This window comes from Sebastes umbrosus, chromosome 11 (genome assembly GCF_015220745.1).
Source record: "Sebastes umbrosus isolate fSebUmb1 chromosome 11, fSebUmb1.pri, whole genome shotgun sequence".
Lineage (NCBI taxonomy): Eukaryota > Metazoa > Chordata > Actinopteri > Perciformes > Sebastidae > Sebastes > Sebastes umbrosus.
The window spans coordinates 26,392,811-26,404,710 of NC_051279.1; the positions used below are offsets into that span (position 1 = coordinate 26,392,811).

General features: G+C 38.0%; 1 protein-coding gene across 1 annotated transcript; it reads right to left on the reverse strand.

Moving 5' to 3' along the window:
- Positions 1-3,627: 3,627 nt before the first annotated feature.
- ggctb (gamma-glutamylcyclotransferase b) lies at positions 3,628-9,070 on the reverse strand. Its single transcript, XM_037783691.1, has 4 exons — positions 8,672-9,070; positions 8,449-8,594; positions 7,394-7,526; positions 3,628-3,990 (listed from the first exon to the last, which is right to left on the reverse strand). The coding sequence occupies exons 1-4, from the start codon at positions 8,987-8,989 to the stop codon at positions 3,826-3,828; spliced, it is 762 nt and encodes a 253-aa protein (XP_037639619.1). The 5' UTR covers positions 8,990-9,070; the 3' UTR covers positions 3,628-3,825.
- Positions 9,071-11,900: the final 2,830 nt, after the last annotated feature.

Below are 11,900 nucleotides of genomic sequence, written 5' to 3' on the forward strand. Positions count from 1 at the left end.
TAATGTGGAACATCCTCACTTTTCTAGTTAACCCCCTGAGAACGCGGCATTCTACCATGTCGGGAAGGAGGTTAAATAACGCTCCAAAGTTGGGCTAAATTTTAGCGAGGGAGCTGGTGGCCGGTGAAGCGTGGCAGAGCAGCAGGCAGTGAGAGAGACAGGGTTGGAGACGAGCCAGAACAAACACATAAGAGATAACCTGAGACGTGATCTACCACTTTGGGCTGAAACAACGATCTGGTGATGAGTGGATGAAGAACCGGGGTTGATATACTGCAGAGTAGATGAGTAGATGGATTGCAGGTGTGCCACTTGTAGCAGGTGTGTTGGCTGAACGGCAATCAGGGAGCTGGGAGAGCGAGAGGGACACCACGCCCACATCACACACACACACACACACACACACACACATACACACACACACACACAAAGATGCGGAAGATTGCTGGAAGATCCGGGTACTTTTCCACTCGCAAGTTGAGCCATTTCGGCATCATGCGCCAATGAGCAACTTTCATAGGAATGAACGGGGCCCCGCCTCCAACGCTGTATCCAGTTCTCTTAATGCATCAATGGTCCTCCCCCAGAAAAGTTTGAGTTTCAGAGACTTTGCTTCCTGCATTCTCGTGTCTTTTAAATGCAAATGAAAAAAAATTTAAATAACTAAATAATCAGTACACTGCACCAGTATTTTTGTCAAATGGGCCTACTTTTAATTTGACTTTTAATTCCCAGGAAAGAAAACTGAATAATTTGCTCCTCTGGTGCGAACTGGAGTGATTCTGGTATAAGATAATATTCATCAGTTTTCATTCATTCATTTGTTGCAACTGCTTGAGTATTTATTTCTCTCAGTTCTCTCCGTCTCTCACTCACTGAAGATCCTTTCAGACACAACGCCTCAACGCCACCACTGCGCTCCGAATCCTGTTATTTTCAATTGCTTGCGCCACGCCATGACGTCTTCGCTGTCACGTGAAACAGGTTGTGATAACGAAAAGGGCAAAAAAAGGTGTGAAAATTTGAATTGTGAAAATCGTGAGGGTTGGCAAGTATGGCGTGCAACGTTAGTGTGTTCTTAGCGAGCAGTGTTGAGGGTAACGCGTTACAAAGAAACTCAGATCACTTTTTTGTTGTAATGAGTAACGTGGCATGTTAGTTTGCAATTCAAGTAGTCAACTATTTGATTATTTAGTTTTCAAATAAGCAATCCATTGCAAGAACAACACAGTGAAATGCGTAAAAAATTTAAGAATTAAGTTGAAATACCATTCAAGAGTAAAGATGAAATGTCAAGAATAAACATCGAACGACTAGCACATATACTGAAATTTCAACTTTATTCTCAAAATGCAAAAAACAACCTTCTTCCTCTCATTTGTTTCCCCTCATGCCTGGCCCTAATACTCTTCCGTACATATGATATGTTACTTCAGTACACAACAAACAATATCCACGAATTCACATTATAGACACTACCACTGACTATCCACAGTCCAGCCATATACGGTGTTTCTACCTTGTCTTGTTTGTTTGCATGTACTCTAGAGGTGATCGCCTGAAAGGGAGTGTGGTGACATCCCGGTAGGTTTCATCGGGATACGGTGAGGAGATGACGAATGAATGATTGAATAAAGTAAAAATAAACTAAATCTGCCTTAACACACGTTACACCTCTCACCCTTAATACACAATGTTATACTTGGTTGCATCAAATGTTAAACCAACAGTTACAGGTGGCTTGTTGAGAGACAGAGACAAAAAAAACAATGTTATTGAAAAGGTCAAAGGTCATAAAGGAAGTTTGCAGGTAACATAGCCGAGCATTTCAACTGAGAAATGTCAAAGAGCAGTTTGTGACAAGCTACTAACCACTGATAGTGTATTCATTCCAGTCCTTTTCTATCATTTTGTTTAGTTCAGTGAAATGACCAGGTAGAAGTTGTGTCTGTGTTGACATAAACCACTTTAATGTATATTTCAATAATAATGTTACAGTTGTCTTTGTGGGAAATGACAATTAGCATCACAAATATTACATTTCATAGAGCATTAAAGGAACACATTTGTGTCTTGCATGTTTCCTTCATGACAAATTATAGCCACTGATTATGAATGTATTTTTTTTTTTAAGGAATGAAAATAATCCTTAATATTTAGGTAATAACCTTGTGTGCCTGCTATTATTTAATGTTATTGTAGATTGGTATTGCGGAGCAGAAGTAAAAAATCATTCTGTAAGTATACTGTAAGTGCAGTACCATGGTACAAAAACACTGGTATATGGCTGTTTAAGGAATATCTTATTACTCAAAGTGGTGTTACGAGCAAGAAATAAGCATTGAAATAAGGTATATTTCAACCATAAAAACATTAAGGCACATTGGTGAAGCCAAATAGAAAATAACCTGTAGTATTGTTCCTTATGATATGTATTCATGCAACATTTCTGGTGGATCTCACACCTCTATACTGTCAAAATGTGACTATTATTTTTATCTATACAGGCAACTGACAGTGGTCACTCAGACTCATAGACCAGGCTGCTGGCATTAAGGTTAGCCATTGAGCCGCTAGTTAAGGTGACCTTAATAAGGCGAGACAACCCAGACAAAACCATTGTTTTTCATGCACTGGTCAATATTGAGATTTTGAGCTATTTTTGCCTCCATAACATGTCTTCTTTCAGACGATAACACAACATTTTACCGGTCCGCAAATTTCATGGTAATTAGGAGATAATTAGCAAGTAACCTATTTGAAATTTCTTTGGAATTACTGCCAAATTACCCCAAATATTTACCTCAAAATGTATCGAATTATAAACATTATTTAGCCCATTTTTTCTGTATACTTGCCAAGTACACTTAGACTTTTCTATATACTTTCTGTATATTTGTCAGTATCAGCTAAGGATACTTAAGTATCACACACATTATTTTTCTCATCCTGTCTGCCTGTATATACCTGCCCTGAAGTAGTATGCTTCAAGTTTATTTTATTAACTAAAATAAAGTAAAGTTCAAGTATATTTCCCAAGTATACTTTATCTAGTAAGTATACTAATATCAGTATACTAGTAGTATACTTTTAAGTGCACTACTTCAATACTTCTTGGGACTAAATTGGCCCACTTTTTAGTTTATAAAAGTATACTTTTTGAGTATACTTTATATGTAAGAATAGTAAACTTTGGGTACACAACTAGTTTTCATCCAAGTTGTCTTTTGTACTGCATCTATGATATGAACTATACTAAAAGTGTACTTATAGGTATACTGCTAGTTTAATAGTTATATACTTGTAGCCCACTTTTTAGTTTCTGAAAGTACACTTTAAAGTATACTCTACGTAAACTACTAGTTTAATAGTTTTTACTACAAGTATACTTGTAAGTTTTCAAGTAAGTGAACTTATAGTACTTAGTGAAATGTACTTTTCTGTATACTTGACAGTATAAGCTAAGGATATTTAAGTATAATTTTGTGAAGTATATCTCTGATAAGTACATAAAAAGTAAACTGAAAGCATACTTTCTTATTTTAAAAGTTTAAAAGAAGTATACTTATACACTTGAATAAACTTTTTTTTTTTGTCAAATGTATGTGTATATTTCTCCTAAATTGACCAAAAGTTAGCATTAGATGAAGCCTCATTTGCATATTAAACGTAACATTTCAGAAAACTTGTAATACAAAAAAAACAGTTATTTCTTTTTTACCCTATTCACCTGGGGTGTCATCCCTTGAGCTACAGTAGTAGGTTGAATACAGCGTTACGAAGACTTTCCTGTAGTAAAAAGTGGACCTGGATTGTGCTGGATTATCAGGCATCAGAACGGTGGTTGACCCTCTCTTTGGCTCTCCTTCTGGCCCGCTCCAGGTCAGCCATCATGGGTAGAGGACCTTCATACATGTTGGTCTGGATTGCTCTCAGCTTCTCCTGGTAGTCCTGAGGCAAGCCGTTCTGCTCCGCTCCCATCATGATCACCTGCAGTGGTTGATGAAGCTGAATATAGTGACTGTCACAGATTTTTATAATAACCAACATGTCGGCTGCGTTGAGTTGGATAAGATGGTCACATATCGGATGATATTACAAAGTCACAATTTTGTTGAACAATTGGGAAAACAAAGTATTATTGAAAAAGGCCATCAGAATGAATGAATCATACAACAACTAGTTAGTGAAACACACCAGCTGTGAGTGTCTACGTCACATTCCCGTATGTTCACATACATCAGGTCAGGTGTCAGCAACTTTTACTATCAAAAGAACCATTTTAGGAAAAAAAAAAAATCTGTCTGGAGCCGTAAAACATTTGAGCATTGTGATGAATGTAACACAGTTTATAGTCTAAGTATATAGTATATAAGTCTAATGCAGTGAGGGCCAAAGTGCAAATATACTACGGAGTATTAGGGACATATTGAGGGAAAAAAACATCTGAGATTTACAGAATAAAGTCATAACTTTACGAGAAAAAAGTTGTTATATTACGAGTATAAAGTTGCAATATTACGAAAATAAAGTCATGGGTTTAAGAGAAAAAAAGTCATAAAATTATGATAATACAGTCATAACTTTACGAGGAAAAAAAAGAAAATAACACGTAAAATTACTACTTTATAATATTATGACTTTATTCTCGTAATATTATGACTTTTTTCTCGAAATCTTAGATTTTTTTTTTTCCTCAATGTGGCCCTAATACTCCGTCGTACCGTCGTACCATAGACCTACAACAATGATTAATGAAAATGAAAATGTAAACAAAAAAACAGTTATTCATTTCCATTTTTAAAAATCCACAGGGAGCCACTGGAGAGGGTCTTAGGAGCGGCATGTGGCTCCGGAGCCGCAGGTTGCAGACCCCTGCATTAGGTGATTTACACTGTACGGTGTGCATAAAACCAAATTGGGGGAGTGGATTATACACTGAGCAGAGGATAAACGTAGTCTTTCCACCTCTGTACTTTACTGGACACTGTATTGTTCTGCATGTAACAGCCATGTGAGCGACACTACGTCAGTATCCGTGAGAACACCTACTGTAGTAGCTCATACAGCGACAAGGCCCAGCATAACAGAGTACAGTATAGTTGACTCTTGCACTATAGAAGACAAAGCTGTGACCACAAAGCCACGCTGTCCCTCTCTCTCTCTCTCTGTGTGTGCTGCCTTTCTCTCAGCCATGTTTGTACGCTCTCACATGTGCAAAAGAATAGTCTGGTATTGGAGCTCATGAGCCGTCAGATCTGTAGATGGTAGCGTGGCGGATAGGGGCGTGTCCCGACTGTTTGGACCTGTTGATCACACGGTCAGGTGACGGGGTAACAGGGGTGTGAGCAGACTGATCCCTATTCCAGATGCTTCACAGAGAGAAATGAGTAGAGACCTGATTCATGATCATATTCTTTTGTCTTCCTAATTCAAAACAACAAACATTTACTGTGTCATCCGTGACATTTGAATGACTGTATCACAGTTTTTATTGTCGCAATCACAACATTATCCTATACTTAACGTCCACTGAAACTTTACATTTTAAATGGTTACTAAGTGGTGGGCGTAGGGTGACCAGGTGTCTCACTTTACGAGGGACTGCAAAGCATTTTTACCCCTTGTCCCACATCCCACATATTGAGACGATGTCCCACATTTTCACTGGCTCTTGTTTTCAAAAGTCAAACCACTGCAGGACGGACGCTTTTCTAAAATCTGGCTTTTATCCAACAGCTGTGAAGAAATGACCACCGCTCCATTGTTGTTAAAAACAACATCAATGAGCCTCACTGTTGCACTGAATGAACACACACACTGTAGTTTGTTTTGACTCAGTCCCATGTACACCGTCCTGCTGCCCCAAATACTCACTAAAGCACCAAATGGGGATTAATCTGCTCCAGAAAATAAATCTTGAGAAAAGTAGATTTACTCATGAACTGTAGGCCTACTTAGTTAATAAATGAATGACTCGATAAATAAATAAATGTCATTGAAAGTAGCAAAAATAATATAAAAATAAACGTAGCCATGAATTAATTGATAAAATGTGACATAAATTGATATTTCTGTTTTAATTTGCTTTTTTATTTATGTTTCTTAGTATTAACTCCCTTATTTATATCCTCTTGAGTTTATTTTCCCCTTTTATTTATTGATGTACTTATTTACATTAATTTTTAAATTTTTTATATTTATTATTGCATTTATTTTTTTTATCAATTCACGTATTTTGCATTTATTATTTATTTACTTATTTATTTTTGCACTTATTTTAATTTATTTCATTATTTATTTTACGCGCTAATAACTTGTTTATGCAAATTCGTTTTAACGGCATTCATTTCTTTAACGCATTAACGTAAACAATATTTCAGAGGTTGTAGTGAGCTCAGAGTTAAAACTAGAGTGAAGATACTGGCATCATATTAAACTAGAAAACCTAAAGAATCCATTGGTACCAACCATGTCACACTAGCTTATTGCGAAGGAGGTTAAATAACGCTCCAGACTTACGCTACATTTTGGCGAGGAAAAACTGTCATGGATATTTTCAAAGGGGTCCCTTGACCTCTGACCTCAAGATATGTGAATGAAAATGGGTTCTATGGGATATGATGATAATCACATGCAGTTTCGGCAATGAAGTACTTGTGAGGGTTTCTGGACAATATTTGTGATTGTTTTGTGTTGTTAATTGATTTCCAGTAATAAATACATACATACATTTGCATAAAGCAGCATATTTACCCACTCCCATGTTGATAAGAGTATTAAATACTTGACTAATCTCCCTTTAAGGTACATTTTGAAGAGATAAAAAAAATGTGCGATTAATTTGCGATTAAACGCAATTAAATATTTTAATCGATTGACAGCCATCATTTTTATATTGCTGTACTTACATTGGTACTTTTACTCAGGTAAAGGATCTGTTCTCTTCTTCCACCACTGAAAATAGTTCCCAACAAATGCACTATTTCCTCCTATTTCAGTAATGTTTGCCAACAACTACAGTGAGCAGCTGTTTAAGGAAATGACTGAGGCTTTTAAAAATATAAAACTATATATTTGTGAGCCATCCTTAAAGATTTACGTCCTCAGTAGGAACCAATGAACTTAGGGGGCTAGTGCCACTGACAGGTTAGGGAAGTAAGACAGTAGACGGACTAACACATAGCTGGTGTGGGTTTTTTATGGGAATTGTTGATGATGTTAAAAATGTAGAATAACATCAGCCTTATCCTGTAAAGCGATTGGAATAATGATCTTCTCACGGTTGAAGAATTTATTTGGCATTCACAACTGGCAGGAAAGAATCACTCCTCCAGCATTACATGTAAGTGCTCTGAGCCCACAAGCATGGATACAGTGAAAGCAGTCTTACCTGCAGGTACTGTGGCGATGGTGGGGCGTACACACAGCTGTTCATCATGTAGGTACGACAGTCGAGCTCCTGGTATTTTGTCTTCACTGATAGCTCCACAGGACTGTACGCACCTAACGTCACATTCTCTTGACTGTTTGCACATAAATAATACACAGATGGTAGAAGTCAGTTTCACAGGAAAATATAAAAAAAATTGTTTGGCAAAAAAATTATTTAGCAACGACAAGTTACAAAATCAACGCACGAGAAATTGTATTTTTACTTTACAATATTGAATATTGAATGTACATACTTGACTTTGGATTCTTTTTTGTTATCTTATTTACATTGTTATTGATATTATTTGTTATTATCTAAGTTTTTATTTGATCATATTTCATTATTGTAATAAAACGACTCCATTTGGAGTCAAAATTATACAATTTAGTTGTTTTTTATTGATTTTATACTGTGCAATGGTAGAATGTGATGCTTCACAGGGTAAATGTCATGGCCAAAGGCTCCATTATGTGCACATAGCCTCCTGTAGTGGATATCAGTAGTATTTTATAGCCAGATTCCCTTTCAAGAGGTAGAAAACCCATTTGGCACACTTTCGGTATCCAAGTGTTCAAATGGAGAGTCCGCCTGGTCCTATCCTCACTAATACCTTTGTAGTATCTATGTGCTTTGTGTTATTTATATCTGCTTTTGCACAGTTGTAGTCAAGGAGTTGCTGAATGAATTCAGTGGCATCTCTGTGCATGGCATCATTACAATAATGGTGTTATACACTGTCTAATCTAGAAAACATTTTAGGCAAGGATGAAAATGTACATTTTTCCTTTGGTTCATCACAATTTACTCAGGCATAGTAACAGTCACAATGGTACTGACACTGGGGATGAATTCTCTGAGGTCTTACCTATCCATAGAGACCAAGATCATGCATATAGACCTGCTAGTTGTGGAGCTATTCTTGATTTATTTGATATGTCTGTCTAGGCGAACCACACCTTCCAGCACTCTATAGGGCTTAAGAGGTTAAAGGAATTGATAAATGAAATCTTTACCTGTCTAAAGACTCCAGATCAGCCATGCTCATCCTCCACACCACACCCCACACCTCGTCCCCTGGGCTGTCCTCTATGGTTGCCACGCCTCCATGCCATCGGTCACTGGCAAGGCCTTTATGGTTCCCAAACACCAATCTATAGTCCTGAAAAAGAGAAATGGTTGTAAGTGTGTACAGGTCATATGAGATTAAATATTGATGCTCCTTATATCAGACTGTACCTTGAGCCTGGCCACACAGTGCACTGTCGCTGAGGGATTCTTGAGCTGGAGCCGCTCCTTCAACAGGTTGCTGCCGTATGCAAAGTACAGGAAGGTGTGGTTTTTCTCCATGTTGTCGCCAGCTTCTGCCAGGGGGAAGACGAGGCTCGAGGTGAGGAAGATTATGAGCGGTCGGAGGAAGGTGACGGTGACCGAGGTGGAGAGTGGAGCCGAGCCACAGCTGCGTGTTTGGAGGAGCAGAGGGCTGAGGTGAGAGAGCATGAGTTGCAGTGACAGAAATGAAGTCCTGGCCTTCCAGCACTCACACGCTATTCTCATACTAATCCCCTGCACTGCCACTGAGCCCTATTCACACTCACAATACATGGTTTGCCTCATGTGTTGAGCCAACAGCTCTGAGCCATACACATAGACATATACACATCCCTTTAGAGGACATCTCGTTGAATTACATTCATTTCCTGGACTCACCCTAACCACAACCGCTACTTGCTAAATCCTAACTCCTACCCTAACCTTAAGTCTTCACCCTAAAATGTAATGATTTACATTATGGGGACTTGCATTTTGTCCCAAAAGGAAGGTAAGTCCCGACAAGAAGTACAAAATACCACATAAACATGGGACATGAAATCATACTTTTCCTATCATTGCCAAGATAGAAATATCAAATAGGCAACTCATAAAAATTAAGAGGGTTTTCTATTTATTTATTTATTTATAGCTGTCTAAAAATATATATATCAGGTAGAACTTTATACCAGAGGTAACACAAGATAATAAAGTGGTAATATCTTTGGAACAACAGGATACCATTGGGGCTATACCATGGTAATTACAGAGATAATAACCTGGTTAATATCTTGGTGATAACAATGAGAATAACATGACAAGTTACTTTCTTTGACAGTAACATGAGAGTAATAGGAAGAACATCTCAGTAGGGCAGAACAGAGCATTAACTTGCAAACAACAGGACAATGTCCTCATTTCATTGCCATAATTATAGGTCGTGTTTAGAAGGTAACCCACGAGTTGGGAAACATTCGCAAGATGGTTAAGGTTAGGCATTGACCTCGAATGGTTAAGGTTAGGCATTGACCTCGAATAGTTAAGGTTAGACATTGACCTTGAATGGTTAAGGTTAGGCATTGACCTTGAATGGTTAAGGTTAGGCATTGACCTCGAATGGTTAAGGTTAGGCATTGACCTCGAATAGTTAAGGTTAGACATTGACCTTGAATGGTTAAGGTTAGGCATTGACCTTGAATGGTTAAGGTTAGGCATTGACCTCAAATGGTTAAGGTTAGGCATTGACCTTGAATAGTCAAGGTTAGGCATTGACCTCGAATGGTTAAGGTTAGGCATTGACCTTGAATGGTTAAGGTTAGGCATTGACCTCGAATGGTTAAGGTTAGGCATTGACCTCGAATGGTTAAGGTTAGGCATTGACCTTGAATGGTTAAGGTTAGGCATTGACTTTGAATGGTTAAGGTTAGGCATTGACTTTGAATGGTTAAGGTTAGGCATTGACCTCGAATGGTAAAGGTTAGGCATTGACCTCGAATGGTTAAGGTTAGGCATTGACCTTGAATAGTTAAAGTTAGGCATTGACCTTGAATAGTTAAGGTTAGGCATTGACCTGGAATGGTTAAGGTTAGGCATTGACCTCGAATGGTTAAGGTTAGGCATTGACCTTGAATAGTTAAGGTTAGGCATTGACCTGGAATGGTTAAGGTTAGGCATTGACCTCGAATGGTTAAGGTTAGGCATTGACCTTGAATAGTTAAGGTTAGGCATTGACCTGGAATGGTTAAGGTTAGGCATTGATTGGTTTTAACCCAAACCACAATCTTTGCCAAACCTAACCAAATTGTTACCTCCGCCAAGGCCGAAGGCCGAAGGCCTAGGAGGGAGGTTATGTTCTCACTGGCGTTGGTTTGTTGGTTTGTTGGTTTGTTGGTTTGTCCGTTTGGAGGATTACTCCAAAAGTCTGTGATTGATTTGAATGAAATGTTTTGGAGGGGTAGGGTGTGGCACAATGAACAACCCATTAGATTTTGGTGGCGATCCAGATCATGATCCGGCTTCAGGATTTATTTTAATAACTCCGGTCAGCCTGTGCATTAACACCACAGTCTTTAGGACATGCACAGTGTAACTGATGACGCGTTCATGACGCATCACCCTGCCTCTTTCCTTCTGCCTACAGAAGGACAGAGAGAGAGCGGGGGGTGGAGGGAGGGGGACAACTGTAGATTCAGCGTTTTTTCACATTAAACTTTGTGAAATTACAGTTGAGTTCGACTAAAGCACACTTTGAATGAAGTGTTTTACAATGCTCCGCTACGTACAGCTGATCTCAACATAAACAAAATTACATGTGGATGATGGCGCAAGCTGCATGGAGAGGGGGGGCAATCGTGCTCGGGCAGCTTGCCGGAGGTCTGTGCTCTCCGAGTGCCATGCTAGTTTTCTGAGGACAGAAGTTTATTTTTAAAAGAAAAATGAATAATTAAATAATACATAATTATAAATATAATATATAATAATATATAATAAACATATTATATAAATAATAATAATAATAACAACAATAAAATAATACAAATATAAATAATAAAAATGAATAATGTTTGCCTTTTGAACCCTTTCAGTGTCTACACAAGTGGTTTTGTTTTACACATTGTCCAAAGTTGGGGCTGTTTAGTCTCAGATTCTCACTTTGCTTTTACTTGCCAATAGTGCCGTTTCATTTTACTCACCAGATGGCAGCAAACACATACTAACGCAATTTTCACCCTGTCTCTGTTCCCAGGGATGTTGTGCACTGTGCAAACATGAGGTGAAGGTGTTCCACTGTTCCACAGGTGTTCAGCTGTACTGACACACATGTACCGCGTTCAACATCTTACATATTTTACTGTCAGTGGACCTCATCCTGTGGACCTCTTTAGATCACTTCTTATATTTGGTCCATCTATGTTCAGTGGTGAAAAGTATGAAAATACATTTACTCAAATACTTTGTATAATCTGGAGGTACTTTATACTTCTACTCCACAATATTCCTCCATCACCTTTATGATAGCTTTATAGGTATGAGTTACTTTGGAGCTTCAGAGTTGAGATACAAAAAATAAAAATCAATTTACACAATATTATGCATTGTCATAGATTAAACTACAGAACAAGTATACTTAAGTATACTTTTGTTAAGTTTATCTCTG

Bases quoted from the DNA above. Each gene is read 5' to 3' on its own strand.
- ggctb (XM_037783691.1), bottom strand. From the start codon at position 8,989: ATGAGAATAGCGTGTGAGTGCTGGAAGGCCAGGACTTCATTTCTGTCA. The intron at 8,595-8,671 runs GTACAGTCTGAT...TCTCTTTTTCAG, and splicing joins ACTGTGTGGCCAGGCTCAAG to GACTATAGATTGGTGTTTGG. The intron at 3,991-7,393 runs GTAAGACTGCTT...CAACCACTGCAG, and splicing joins CATCGCCACAGTACCTGCAG to GTGATCATGATGGGAGCGGA.